Source organism: Delphinus delphis, chromosome 11, assembly GCF_949987515.2.
Source record: "Delphinus delphis chromosome 11, mDelDel1.2, whole genome shotgun sequence".
In the NCBI taxonomy this organism is placed as follows: Eukaryota; Metazoa; Chordata; class Mammalia; order Artiodactyla; family Delphinidae; genus Delphinus; species Delphinus delphis.
This window is the reverse complement of record NC_082693.1, coordinates 96,029,759-96,044,380: the sequence shown is the minus strand read 5'-3', so window position 1 is coordinate 96,044,380 and position 14,622 is coordinate 96,029,759. Positions and strand designations below refer to the sequence as shown.

At 55.0% G+C, this 14,622-nt stretch overlaps 1 protein-coding gene across 2 annotated transcripts in view; it reads left to right on the top strand.

The window, feature by feature from the left end:
• PACSIN2 (protein kinase C and casein kinase substrate in neurons 2) overlaps window positions 1-14,622 on the top strand; it is a 139,707-nt gene that overhangs the window by 119,794 nt on the left and 5,291 nt on the right. The window contains exons 5-10 of one of the 2 annotated variants that reach the window (XM_060025791.1): window positions 1,486-1,641; window positions 5,517-5,692; window positions 7,744-7,864; window positions 11,119-11,240; window positions 13,317-13,439; window positions 13,882-14,078. In XM_060025791.1, coding sequence (XP_059881774.1) covers window positions 1,486-1,641; window positions 5,517-5,692; window positions 7,744-7,864; window positions 11,119-11,240; window positions 13,317-13,439; window positions 13,882-14,078 — 895 coding nt within the window. The remainder of the gene's footprint in view (window positions 1-1,485; window positions 1,642-5,516; window positions 5,693-7,743; window positions 7,865-11,118; window positions 11,241-13,316; window positions 13,440-13,881; window positions 14,079-14,622) is intronic. The other variant, XM_060025793.1, reaches the window with a different exon arrangement.

Genomic DNA, 14,622 nt, shown 5'->3' with positions numbered 1-14,622 from the left:
CCAGGCCCCACCTCCAGATATAATGATTCAGTAGGTCCGAAGTCGGGCCTATGGGACTTTCCTGGTGGTCCAGTGGTTAGGACTCCGTGCTTACATTGATGAGGACCTGGGTTCGATCCCTGGTCGGGGAACTAAGATCCCGCATGCCACGTGGCACCATCAAAAAAAAAAAGTGGGGCCTATTAATGCTCAGTTCTAATGATCTCCCAAGTGATGCCACGCCCACTGGTCTAAGGACTACATTTTGAATAGCACAGTTTCAGAAGACCTGTTGGTAGCACTCAGGAGCTAGTAAGTAATATCCTAGATGGAAAACCCTAGCTCTTAACCACTAACGGTGCCTCCCACAGCCCTGGGAAATTGTCTATTACAGAGACTTAAAAGTCCATTTGGACTAGTAAAAAGGATAATTTTAAATTGTTCTTTCTCTTGTATGGGTTTTTCTCTCAAATTTGCAATGATACTGATATTCATTTTTGTAAAAGTAGCAAATGGAAACCATTGAGTCTCACCCAGCCTTGGCTTGCTGGAGGCTGTCATACCTACCCCCCAGCCTTCAGCACACGAGGACCTGCAGCCTGGTCTGCCCAGGCTCAGGGTGGACATGCCACTTCCCTCCAACCCTACTCCTGCCACTGGCTTTTCTCAGGAGCTGCACTGCCTTCCTCCTTCTCAGAATCACCCGGAACAGACCTCCGTCTTCAGGTTGTAGCAACGGACTTCCCTTCTCTGCTCTGTGCCTTGGCTTTTGTCACGTCTCCTTTCTCGTCCTTCTTGTCTCTGGTCCCATTTGTAATGACACTATCTCCCTCATGAGGCAGTGGTTACAAACTCATCTTTCTTCTCTAGAATGAAGTCTGTGACTTTGGCTCAAGTAAGAAGTGTCTATTAAATTACATATATACACACACATCCATATCTCTATATATACGTGTGTGCGTGTGGAGTGTGCGCATAACCCTGCCTCCCAGCATTACACTCCTCTTGCGTTGGGTTTCCAGCTGCCTGCCGGCTCTTGCCTCAGATCCACACCTCCATCACATGCTTGCTCCATGTCATGTGCGTGGTTTTCTCTAACCGTTCCATGTACCACTCTGCCAGCCCAGACCCACCCAGTGCACCTGCCTCTCCTCCCTGCTTTATTCTCCTCCTTGGCACTTGCCACCTTCTAGTTTACTCTGTACTTGAACTGTTTCTTGGGGTTGCCTCTCCCAGCTAGACGGTAAGCTCCATGAGAGCCCAGGCTCTTTGACTGGCACTGTACCCCTATTGCCTACATGTTTCCTGACAGCAAAGCAGGCGCTCCATCAATAGTTGCTGAATGAACTCCTCTGTTTTACTTGTTGTAATTAATACTGAATATACAGCTTTGTACCTGCTCTTTCCTCTCCTCTTGAGAGCACAAGCACTTCCCACAGTCTGTGTAACCTCCAGCGAGGATTTTGAACTTTAAACGTGGTGTTCAGGAACTCATTCTCCCTGTAGGTGGAAGCAGCAAAGAAAGCCTACCACGCGGCGTGCAAAGAGGAGAAGCTGGCAATATCACGAGAGACCAACAGCAAAGCGGACCCGTCCCTCAACCCTGAACAGCTTAAGAAATTGCAAGACAAAGTAGAAAAATGCAAGCAAGATGTTCTTAAGGTAAATTGTGCACTTTTCTTTACATATTGAGAGCACACGCCTCACCCGTTCACACATCTGGCATGCAGTGTACCTTTGTCGCTGCTTGGTCGGATGCTCGGACAGACGGCTGCCTCAATGAAACACATTCCTGCCCTCGAGGTCACGCCTTACCTTACCAGAGCCATTAGTGCCCACCTCAGGACCAGGGCAGACCCGAGTTCTGGGCAGGCAGGGGCAACGGGTGACTCCTGTGCGTGGGGGACAGGGCAGTGGGGCAGTGGGAGGGAAGAGCTTGTGCAGGACACGAGTTGTGGATGTCAGCAGCGGGGAGCTGATGGGTGCACTGGTTCAGAGGGTTATGAGGACCAGACGGCCTTGCAACGCAGGAAAAGTAAGGCGCTTGGGATGTTGCGGCAGGGAGCCACCGGGAGAAGGTTCGAGAGCCTGGGAGGGGAGGGTTGACGTGAGCAAGGCTCTGGGCCTGTGTCCTCGGCTCCCAGCTTGGCCCCCAGCCCCACCCTCCTCCTTTGCTCTGTTCTAAGGGCTGGGCGGCCGGAGACTGCCCCTGTCAAGGGCCTGCCCTGCTGCAGTGTTCACGGAAGAGAGTCCCAGCCTGGATTTGGAGAAAGAGGTGATGTTAGAGGGGAGGTGTGCTTCAGGAATAGGTCGTGACCCCGAAAGGGGAAACAGGAGTCCCAAGCTGATGTGTTACTACCTGCCCACCTTTTCAGGCCTCAGATGAGCATCACTGAGCCCCAGGGAATTAGGTGGTGTCATCTCTGTTTTGTGACGTAGGAAACGGAGGAACCTCGGAGAGGTTCAGTCAGGTGCCACCCAGTGATGTGAGCGTGGGAGAGCCCGTGCCCTCTCCAGTGCTCTGTCCTCGCATAGCAAGGAGGGTGGGAGACGGGGGTTCATTGCTCAGAGCGAGTGTCAGAATCCCTCGGGGAGAATCCCTCCACGCCTGTCTCTAAGACTGGGCCTGAGCCAGGAATCTGGGGTTGTGGAGCAGCCTGGGGGCCTCCTCCGTGGGATCAGGTGAGGAACCTGGGACCGCCTGCTGAGTGTGGGGGGCACCTGGACTCAAGGAACACAGGCTGGGGGGACTCTAGGGGCTGCCTTCATCAGGTACACAAGGAATTGGGTGCCCAGGAAAGTGCCTAGAGGAGAGATGAGGCATCTCCATACCCAGATGTGTGTGTGTGAAGGAGAGAGTGATGCATGCCTTTCATGTTTTCCAGCCACCCAGAACAGACTCCACCAAACTGATACACTGGCAGAGCAAACCCAGGGCCTGAGGTCAGACGCAAGGCACGTGTCAGGATGACCAGGGCACTTGGTAGAGGGTTCCCTCCCTGCCTCTGTGGTCTGGCCAGTGACCTCGGGGCACGATGGTCCGTGTAGGCTGAGAGCTGGCCTGGAGAGGAGGGCAACTCACTCCCGCTGCCCTTCTTAGCAGTTTCTAAAAACCAGCACTAACTGGCTGCACACGTCCTTCTGTGTTTCTTATTGGCCAGGCAGTGACTGCATCTTGCAGCATCCATCAGAAAGGAACCTCTCACGTTCTGTGCTAAGTGTCACAGTCCACGTGAGGGTGAGGGTTGCCTCTCATTTCACTCCGTGAATATTTATTGGGAACTTTCTCTGTGCTAGCAGTTCCCCGAATGACGATGACCGATGACCGTGCTCTCTACCTGGCCTGTGCTGGGACGGGGCTGCTCGTGAGCACAGGCCGGGTGAAGCCCACCCCCACCCCGCCACCAGGGGTCCAGGGAGGTTACCGAATGGTGGAGGATCCCAAGAAGGGGTTGCTCTGTGTCACTCTGATGGCACCACTGGTGTTTGAACCCACAGCTGCTTGCCTCTGGCCTCTGAGCTCAAGCTGCTGCGAGGCGCCTCGCACGTATAGGCGTGGGCAGTGGATGATGATGCATGACCAGAGCAGCTGTGGAGCCGTGCTCCTGCTGGGGAGGCCCAGACTCTGGCAGGGATGACCTCTTTCTGGGGTCATAGAGGACCCAAGCCCAGCCAAGGCAGGAGGCTTAGAAGAGAACAAGGAACCAAAGATAGCAGGCGAGGGGTGAGGGGCAGAGGTGGGGACTCCGGGGGTGGGCAGGCCTGCTCTCTGGAGGTTGGGGAAGGCTTCAAGAAGAGGGTCTCTTTGGAGCATAAAGGGGAGTCTTCCAGGGCATGAGTCAGAGAAAGTCGTCTGGGAGAGGAGCAGGGGAGGTGGCGAGTAGACTTGGATCCCAAATGGGGGCAGAGAAGCTGCTCTAGAGGTGGCAGGGGCCGGGCCCTGAGGCCAGGACTTGATCTTAAAAGCACGGGGTCCTGCAAAAGCTCAGGGGGGGTTCATTCCTTCCTCAGAAGGCCCCACGCTGTCGTCAGGAACAGAAAAGCAAAGTTCCTAGGTGGCCAGCCCATCCATCCGTGATCAACCCCCATTTTTCAGGGTCTTGATAGTGGAAAAGGCTTGTGATAAATGAGCGGCCCCAGCCCTGCCATCCCTAACTTTACCTTAGGAGGCTACCATCACTTTGATGGTCCCACCAACTATCAAAACCATGTCGGGGTGGGGGGACTTCCCTGGTGGTCCAGTGGCTAAGAGTCTGCGCTCCCAATACAGGGGGCCTGGGTTTAATCCGTGGTCAGCGAACTAGATCCCACAGGCCACAACTAAAAAGATCCCACATACCACAACTAAAAAAAGATCCCGCATGCCGCAACTAAGATCCCATGGGCCACAATTAAGACCCGGTGCGGCCAAATAAATAAATAAATATTTTTAAAAAAAAACAAAAAAAACCATGTGGGGCGCAGGGAAGACTGCATGGGTTTACTGACCCCGGGCACATCCCTGCGAGGTAAACGTGCTAACTTTAGCCATGGCTCTTAGGCTAAAGACATGACACGCTGTCCCTAGACACCCTTGAGAATAGGTCATACCTATATTCATATTTTCTTCCTGGTAAAACCCCTTCTTGAGGACAGTCTGGGGAGGAACAGCTGTGTTGGGGATGTCTTGGGCTGGAGGAAAGGGGACTAGGACTCTTTTGAATGCCTTGGTGCCGCTTGGTGTCCTTGTCTGTCACCTCATTTGAGTATCAGGATACTGTGACGTAGAAGTACTTCGTTTTCTGAGAAGGAAAGCGAGGTTCCCAGAAAACGAGCGGCACAGGCTTTGGCCACGGGTTTGTCTGGCGCTCGGAGCCTTGTGATCTTGCCTTTAAGGTAACTGTCGAGCCACTGCTGCTGTGGGCAAGATCTGAGGCTCAGCCCTTCCCCGTGGGAGAGAGGACACGGGCGAGTGACGTGGGGCTCGAGGCCACGCACACTGGGCTCCAAGTGACCGCCTCTTCCCCAGTGGCTACCTGTTTGGGTCTTACTCCAGCTGAGAGCCCTGGCAGATGCCAGGAGTGTGATTTGCATTTCAGAAGTGGAGGGGCTGGGACTTGAACTTGGAACTCTGTCAGACTCTGGAGCTTGTTCTCTTTGGGCTTTGGAATCTGGGGTGGCTGGGGGACGGAGCAGCTTTCCCCAAGGGCGACATTGGTGGTGGGGAGAGCATCCAAGATGAGCCTGGGGGGGCCTGGCGTGTGGAGTGCAGAGGGCTGTTTCACAGCCAGATTGGGTGGGTGCCCCTCAGGAGCAGAGGTGGGGCGTGAGTCCTCTGGGCAGGAGCTTGCGGGGCAAAGGAAATAGATCGGGTGCTTCTTGGATGTGGGGTCGCCTGAGGAGTAGTCTAGATGCTGATGGATTCAGAAGTGGTGGAGGGGGACAAGGGCCGGGTGATGGACAGGGAGGTGCAGAGCTGGGCTCGCTCGCTCTCGGTCAGAGGCAAGTGGGCTGAGTGGAAGTTAGTCTTCAATTCGTGTGCCTGGACTTTCTCGTAGACCAAAGAGAAGTACGAGAAATCCCTGAAGGAGCTGGGCCAGGGCACACCACAGTACATGGAGGGCATGGAGCAGGTGTTTGAGCAGTGCCAGCAGTTTGAGGAGAAGCGCCTGCGCTTCTTCCGGGAAGTTCTGCTGGAGGTTCAGAAGCACCTAGACCTGTCGAACGTGGCCAGGTAAGTGTCCCTTAGCTGAAAAGCACATCCCAGGGAAGTCAGTGGAAAGTTGCTTTGGAATAAAGATCGGTTGCTGCTCTCCAGCCTTGGGGTGGCAGTGCTTGTCAGAAGGTCTTAAGTTCCCCTGTCCAGGGAGGGCCCTTTGGCCAAGCCTGCCTGTGGCCATGCAGTGTCCTGCTGCCTGGGACAACTGCTCCCTGGCCTGAGTCGGATGGCCGCCTGCCACTCTCTGCCAGCTCTGGGTGCAGTCCTCTGCATCTGGGCAGGAAGGGAGGGCCGCGGCTTGGACCCACCACAGTTGCACGTTTGAAATCAACCCGGGAGCAAGTCGAGCAGTTCCGGGGCTGGCACACCCTGCCCCCGGGATGGCCTTTCTTTGAGGACCTTTACGAGGTCTTTTCAATCCAGAGCAGCTGGCTGCCAGCTTGTTCCTTGACTTCCAGTGGTTCTGGGCCTCAGGCAGCACAGACCCTCAGAGACTCGGTTCTGAAAGGAGACGTGGAGGCTGTGATATTCCTTCCATACTTTCCTTGTCTTTGGTCCCATGACACCTTCGTCAGGGCAGAGGCCTGTGCTAACCCTGGACCTAGACTTCTGTCATCCACATAGCAGAGCCATTTAGAAATGATTCACAAGTTAAAGCTTGTCGTGAATAGGAAATTACATTCCTTTTGTCTCCTTCTAATAGGAAAAACATCAAAAGCAACAGTTACTCAGCTCCTCTGCCAACAACTAATGGATCCTTATGAGTGTCTGTGAAGGAGGGGCATTATTCCCCATCTTGCTGATGAGGGAGCAGGCTGGCGTGGTTAAGGGACTTGCCCAAGGCTGCACCGCTGGCTGGGGCAGGGCTGGGGCTGCCAGGCTCTTCTGCGGGTGGAGTAACTCCCATCGTGTGAGGGCTTGTCGTCGGTTGATGTGCCTTGCTTCCCTTAGTCCTCCAAGCCACCCTGGGGAGGAGATGGTGTAGTAGTGTTCTGGGGCTGCCGTAATGAAACACCCAAACCTGGGCAGCCCACAGCAACAGAGATTTCTTCTCTTGCGCTTCTGCAGTCAAGGTGTCAGCGGGGCCTCACTCCCTCTGATGGCTCTGCTGTAGGGGAGGACTCTTCCTTGCCTCTTCCAGCTTTTGGTGTTTGGGGTCAATCCTTGGCCTTCCTTGACTTGTAGACAAGACACATCACTCCAGTCACATGGCCGTCTTCTGTGTCTTCACATTGTCTTCCCTCTGTCTCTGTACCCAAATTTCCCCCTTTTTATAAAAAGGTGGTTTTTTAATTTACAGATTACCTCTGTAAAGATCCTATTTCCCAATAAGGTCCCATTCCGTGGTACCGGGGCCTAGGACTCCAACATTATCTTTTTTGGAAGACACAGTTTACCCCATAACAGGTGGTATTATGCACACTCAGCGGAGGAAGACACTGAGGCCAGGCCCAGAGAGGGTAACTGACTTGCTAGCCATACAGCCTAGAAGTGAAAACACCAGGACCCGCAGTGGTCATACTCCTATCTGACATGGTCAGCTTCCTAGGGAGGCGAGCTGCTCTGAGCGGTCAAGCAGAAGCAGGAGTCCCCCCAGGTGGCTCGTGGGGTGTGCAGCCACCACAGCACTGGCCAATCTTCGTTTACTGTTTTTGCACAGCTGCGTGTAAACCTTCCTGCTTTTTTGAAGGGATGAGGGGGAGCTTTCTGACACTGAATTCTGGACCTGGTTAAATGGGACCACACAGATTGGTGGCCCATGTGGCCCAGATGCCAACACCTTTTGTATTATCTGACACAGAGCAAAGCCAGGTTGTTGCCACCTGGTTTGATTTGTCAGAAGCTGAAGCTATGGCTTCCACGCCATGGTTGTTGTTTGTCCGATTCTGTGTGCATCACGGCCAGATGACCGTCCAGCTGAGCCAGGGCAAGGGTCTGATCTGCCCTGTGAAGTCGACTCTCGTGCGGCTGCAGACCATGGCGCCAGCTCTAGGCAGGCCCTGGGCGAGGCTGAGGGCTGGCCTTCCCGTCCTTCGAAAAGAGTCACGCTTCTGTCTCTGATTTAGCTACAAAAACATTTACCGAGACCTGGAGCAGAGCATCAAAGTTGCCGATGCGGTGGAGGACCTGAGGTGGTTCAGAGCCAACCACGGGCCAGGCATGTCCATGAACTGGCCACAGTTTGAGGTAAGAGGAGGCTCTACCTGTGACCTGTTGGCCTGGGAGGGGCCTAGGCTCACAGGGTCGAGTCATACACCGTTCTTTCTCCATCCAACTCAGAGCTGGCCTGTGCCCTGTTTATGTGGCAGCCTTTACACATGGCAACCCTAGAAACCAAGTGGATGTTTAATGTTCTGGGGGCTTCAGGATTACCAAAGGGCCTTCTGAATCCCTGGTGAAGATGCAATTATGTTCTTTGTAATTGAGAACTTTGATGGTCACTTGTTGACCATCTGGCATTCCCTTCGTGGTGAGTCCCAGGAGTTGCAGGAGTTACAGTTCCCTGCTCAACCCTGCGAGATGGCCAGGGAAGGAGTGGCCACAGTGCATTCCAGGCCTGGTGGGCCAAGAGCACCAGCTTAGCAGCCTCTGGTCCAGGACAAGAGGGGAGCATGGTCTCAGTGTGTAGCTGTTTTTACCCTTCACATGAGGGCTTTTCCTTATCTTCTTATATAAATTCAACCAACTTTGGTGTAGGATTAACTTTCTTCTTTTCCCATTTTCATGGGTCCAAGCTGTCCAGTATCTTTACATGCAAAATTCAAGGGCCTGGGGATCTCAAGGCTCTTCCAGCCCTAGAATTGGGTCCCCAGGCCCCACCTGGCCTCCTGTTGATAGCAGAGAAGGCAGTGGCCACAAGTCCCACCACCCTGTTCTCTGAGGGAAAGGATTCTCCCCACCTCGTGGCGAAGCAGGGGCTGGGAAGGGCCCCACAGTGCCATGGCTGCTGCCTCCCCTGGGGAGGATGCTGGAGGCAGCCCCCTCTGCCTTGGGCTCCAACCACCTGGCCCCACTGACTCGGTAGCGGCTGGAGTCCAGGCTGCACTCAGATCCTGCCTCAGCACTTACTAGCTGTGGGATGCTGAGCAAGTCATCTGCCCTTTTTGTGACTCAGTTTTCCCATGTGTAAAACAGGGATGACAACAGCCCCGATCTTCTTGGAGGCTGGAGGTTCAGTGACCTGGTCCATACTGGGTATTGCCCCTGGGCCCACCACACAGAAGCTTGTTTGGCCCCGTCCCGGCCTACAGTTTTTTCAGTCCGCATCCCTGTGCCTCTGTTTTCTGGAGTTTCTCAAGAAAGCTTCTCCAGATGACAGTGTGGGTCCCTGGAGCTGAGCATTCCCCCTGCACTGCCTTTAGGACACCGGCTCCCAACAGGGACCAAGAGCAGAGGCCCAGGGCCTTCCCAGGTGGAAGTGGACCTAGAGGAGACAGCACAGCCCGACTTCTCCTCCCCCTAGTGATGGCACACGGGCAAGAAGCGAGTTGGTGATGGGACTTGTGCACACACCTGGATTCTCCTCTGCGGGGAGTGTTTGCTGCTCTCAGGAGAGGCTCAGGAAACCCTCTGTGACATGTACCCCCTCCAACCCCCAGGTCCCTTAGGGTTGTTCGTCCCTACCCAGAGAACAGAATGGTCTGGAAAGGAAGACTTGACAGGCAGTCTTGCTGGGGTGGGTGTCCTGGCCAGAGCCCATGGTGGCCCTTCTCTCTGTGGGTCCCACGGGCCGGGAACCCATGCCTGCATGTGTTGCATGCTTGCAGCTCTTACAGGATCATGCTTCCTTTCTCTAATGAAATTATTTGTTTTTATTTTCCATGCCACAAGGATGAAGTAAGTTCCTATTTTATGGCTAACTTATTGAATTCCAAACCTCTTGCAGTGTGTGTTCAGCCCAGGTGTGTCTGTGTGTGGCATCTGCAGCCTGATTCTGACAGGTTAAAGAACCGTGGCCACAGTGTAGCCCAGGCTGTTTTGTTGTCCAAGTTAATAGCGGACCCTTCCCTTCAGAGTTGGCCTGGTGTTGATCACATCGGCCCTTGGAAGCCACCCCATTAGGACGGATTTATATTTCAAAAGGTCCTATTTGCAGGGCAGAAATAGAGACACAGACGTAGAGAACAAACATATGGACACCAAGGGGGGAAAGTGGGGGGCGGGTGGTGGTGGTGGTGGTGGTGGTATGAATTGGGAGATTGGGATTGACATATATACACTAATATGTATAAAATAGATGACTAATAAGAACCTGCTGTGTAAAAAATAAATAAAATTCAAAAAACATTTTTTAAAAAGGTCACTATGGGGATTCTGAGTTCCAGTTGAGTTCTCAGTCAGCTTATTTCAGTTAAGAAAATAATTAACAAATAAATAGGTGACTTAAGTTTGGGGTTGAGGGCCTAGGTCTGCCACCAACTCTGCATGGGCAAGTCACTTTTCTTTGTGGGCGTTGGTTTCCTCATCTGACAAATTGGCAGGTTAGACTTGAATGTTTCTAAGGTGGCTTCTAGCCTTGAAATTCCATAACTACACATGAGCAAAGCTCATGACTCAAAGCACAGCTCAAAGTCATCCCAAATATTAATTCAGATAAAGCTGTTGGATAATGGGTAGAAATGGGGCAGGGGAGAGTTCATTAAATGTGCACACATGCTTTTCTCCCAGTGTTTTCAGTGCAGTTGATAAAAGCCTGTTCACGTGCTGGGAAAATAGTGACTCTCTGGGGAGGCAAACACTGCTTGGCTTTGTTAGCTAGCCCCCAGCACGCTGCTCAGATGGGGGAGGACATTCTGGGCAGGGAAGGGCACTGCTCCTTGGAGACTTGAGTGGCTGGGTTGCCCCTGCAGTGATGCGGGAGCTCCCCTGGGCCCCTGATTTTGTTTGCACCCAGGGCCCATTTCCCACACTGCAGGCTTGCTCAGGCCCCCATGCCCAGCTCTCTTGCCCTGCTGACGGTTCAGGGCACGGATGAGAGAGTCTTCAGCACTGAATGCCAAGCCCCTCGGAGGGTGGGCTCTGTCTCCTTTGGAAGCGCGAGGAAACCTGGCGAGGCCTCTGGCTGCTGCTGCGGGCCTGAGGGGGTCCGGAAGCTGAGTGCCACAGGGACAGGGGTTGGATGGGGAGGCTCCCTGGGACTGGAATGCAGGATCCCCGAGTGTCGGCTCCAGTCTTCTTATCATTCATCCGTCCCTGCAGGCTGGGCCTGGTGCTGACCTCCAGGCCCCCTGAGGAGTCCACACTTTGCACAGTGAGGAGGGGTCAGTGGTAGGTGTCATGAGCCCGGGGTCTGCTGGGTAACAAGGGAGAGCAGAGGCAGCAAGGGTAGATGCCACTAACTGTGCGGGGCAGGCCACTGGCTCAGTGGCCGGTGTTTTAGACTGATGTGGCCTCAAACAAATGAAATTCCTGATTTCTCTCCCTCGGCACCCGTTGCTCAGGAGTGGTCTGCAGACCTGAATCGAACTCTCAGCCGGAGAGAGAAGAAGAAGACTGCTGATGGTGTGACCCTGACGGGCATCAACCAGACCGGGGACCAGGCTCTGCAGAACAAGCCCAGCAGGTGGGCACTGGGGCGGCCTCAATCCCTGGAAAGGTCCCCTTGGTCCTCTGCATGGGCTGGGACGCCCCCACCTGGAACACCGGGAGACTCCCCAATGGGGCCTCGCAGGGAGCCCCAGGGCCATCTTTCCAGACACTCCCGGGCTGCCTGCCCTCTGCTGGGCAGTGGCCCAAGGTCATCTCTGGAGAGAATCATCAGTCCACCTGGTGCCAGAGCTGCAGAAAGATCCAGAGGGGGAGCCTTTGCCACAAATGTGCTTTGGGCCCCAAATGAGGGGAAGAACTTATGTTAGGTGCTGGTCATTATGTGTCCCCAGTGGTGCACACGGGCAGGTGGAGGTCACTGTCGGTGGGGTCCTTCAAGAGGGTTCAGGTGTCCTGGCCAGGTTTGTACTTACTTCCCGTGCCGTATGCAGGTGCCTGATTCGGGGGTGGGGCATTGTCAAGTGCCCCCTTTTTCAAATTACCTCTTTGCTGAGAGCACTGGTTATTTCTGACCTCATTGTTTGCTAAAACTGAGTTTGGATCAAAGAGGTGGCACTGAGGTCCTTTAGAACCTCCTGGAAAGTGTGTGCCAGGTGAGGCCACAGAGTTCCCAGCAGATAGTGTTGCTGTCCTCTGCAGAGCTGAGGCTGCCCTGCAGGCCCTGGGCCCAGAGGCCTCCACGGAATGCTGGGTGATAACACACCTCAGGCTCGTGGCTTCCTAGGAAGAGTCAGCGCAGGTTCCACAGGCCTTTCTGTAGCCCTGGGCACTGAAGCCCCCGCCCAGTCTCCCTGGGCTGACATGGCCACTTGTCATTCAGCTGCTGTGCCACCATCTGGGCAGGTGGGCCTGATTAAGTGACTGCAGCAGTGAGCACCGTGCCAGGGGTCAGGCCAGCACCTGTGTGACTATGGGCAGGGTGGGGCGGCCTAGGCTGGCCAGGGCTGCTGCACAAATTCAGCTGCCCAGCACCAACCCCCTTTCAGGTCAGCTGGAGAAAGGTGCCGAAGAGGGAGGAGGGCCTGGTGGTCTTAGACATGTGGCCCGGATGTAGGCAGCAGGCAGGCATAGGCCCAGTGCCTCTTGCCTGGCCTGAAACCAGTGAGGCAGTTGCCGGCCACTTGGGGTCACTCTGGTGGCATTTGAAGCATTTCCTTGCCTACCCTCCCCCTCTCTGACTGAGCCATCCCCCCAGCACTTTGTGGGCCCGCTCCGTGCCGCCCTGGCTTGGGAGGTGGTGCTGGCATGGGGAGCCCTGCCCTGTAGCTCAGTGGTGCGGTTCTTCAGCTCAGAGTTCTACAGTGGGGTGCGTGGGCTCTCGGGGGCCTGTCTTATCTCTACCGTCTTGTTCTACGCTCTGCATTTCATCACCTGGCTGTCAGCACTCAGGCCAGGCTGGGGTCAAATTTCTCTCTGGTCCCCTCTGGGCCTGGCACACAGTAGGCAGTTGATACAGTTAAGCAGATGGATTTTCCCTCTCTGGAGCACAAAAGGGGTCCTTTCTTCCCAGAAAGGGCTATTCAGCAGGCTTTGCTTCCGATTTTGGAAGTTGCAGACCCAGAAGAACCAGGGCGGAGGCTGTTGGGCCCTTTTGTAGTCAGAAGGAGAGGGTACGCTGCTCTGTGGGGTCTGGAGAGCTCCGGGAGCCTCCCTCCTGCTCTCGGCAGGGCTCTGAGCCTCCCCGGCTGTCACCCTCGCCAGGCTGAGCCCCACAGGCTGGCGGCTGCCAACTCTCAGCAGAGAGCCAGGTGGGGCGGACTATGGAGAGAACCCCTGAGCCCAGAAGCACTTTGCTCCAGCGAAAGCCTGTGCCCACCTCAGGGCTCCTGTTCAGGATAGACTGTGTTCAGACACAAGGAGGGCAAAGGGAAACCTTGTTCTCTCTTAGACACTTAAAGCGCAATTAACGGCCAAAGCGTTGCCAAGTGTTTTGCTAAAACAGGCTTTCTGCGCAAACAACATATTCCTCCTATTTGACGGGGAGCCGATTTGTCCCTTCAAACCCTGGCCCTGTGATCCTGCAGCTGGGAGCACCCGGGACCTTGGGGGCCACCGAGTTGGGGTCCCCTGAAAGCTCTCTCTCTCCCCGTAGCGACTTTAGTGTCCCGAGCAACAGCGCACGGTCAGCGCAGTCACTGTCCAGCTACAACCCCTTCGAGGACGAGGACGACACGGGGAGCACCGTCAGTGAGAAGGAGGACATTAAGGCCAAAAAGTTGGTGAACAAACGTTTCCCTCTGGTTTCCACCTCGCTCCTTTGTCTCTCCTCTCTGTCCAGGGTCTCACCCCCTCGGCACTCAAAGCAATGCATGAGGCCTGCAGGAGGTGGCCCGGCTGCCAGCTGGTGGACGGTCTCTGGCTTCTCGATCTCTTAGGGAGGGAGGCACCAATTAACAAGCTGTGGTTGCTTTTTCTCTGCCCTCTGTTAACCCATGTCAAGGTCCCGGCACACCAGCACAGGAAGATGGGCATGCCGGGCGGCCCCGCAGGGAGCCTGCCCACGCAGGGCTGCTGAGGGGGCTGTGATCCTGCAGAAGGGGTCCCAGCCCAGCCCCAGGGCTCCCTCGGCTGCCTGGGCGGGGACCAAGGCTCCAGGCAGGGCTTCAGGCCTCTGCCAACCCCATGCTCAGGGCCCTTGGGTCAACCCTTTCTTGCAGTGTGAGCAGCTACGAGAAGACCCAGAGCTACCCCACGGACTGGTCAGACGATGAGTCTAACAACCCGTTCTCCTCCACGGACGCCAACGGGGACTCAAATCCATTTGACGAGGACACACCCTCGGGGACGGAAGTGCGGGTCCGGGCCCTTTACGACTACGAAGGGCAGGAGCACGATGAGCTGAGCTTCAAGGCTGGTAGGTGGCCCTCCCGGCTGGCATCTGGGGCGAGTGCTTCCAGCCTGCTGGGGGAGGTTGTTGTTTTTTAAGTCTGCTAAAATTTCCTGCTAGTTTCATTTGTGTGTTCGCCAATCCACCCCCCATTTTAAAAGTAGCAGATGGGGCTTCCCTGGTGGCGCGGTAGTTGAGAATCCGCCTGCCAATGCAGGGGACAAGGGTTCAAGCCCTGGTCCGGGAAGATCCCACATGTTGTGGAGCAACTAAGCCCGTGCGCCACAACTACAGAAGCCTGCTTGCCTAGAGTCCATGCTCCGCAACAAGAGAAGCCACCGCAATGAGAAGCCCACACACCGCAATGAAGAGTAGCCCCCACTCTCCGCAGCTAGAGAAAGCACGCACGCAGCAAGGAAGACCCAATGCAGCCAAAAATAAATAAATAATTAAAATAAATAAATTGAAAAAAAAAGGTAGCAGATGCTCAACACCAAAGCTTAGAAGACAGCGAGGTGCCCATGTGCCTTTGCCCAAGATGCTGCCTCAGCAGGGCTAAGGCCTGTGCACA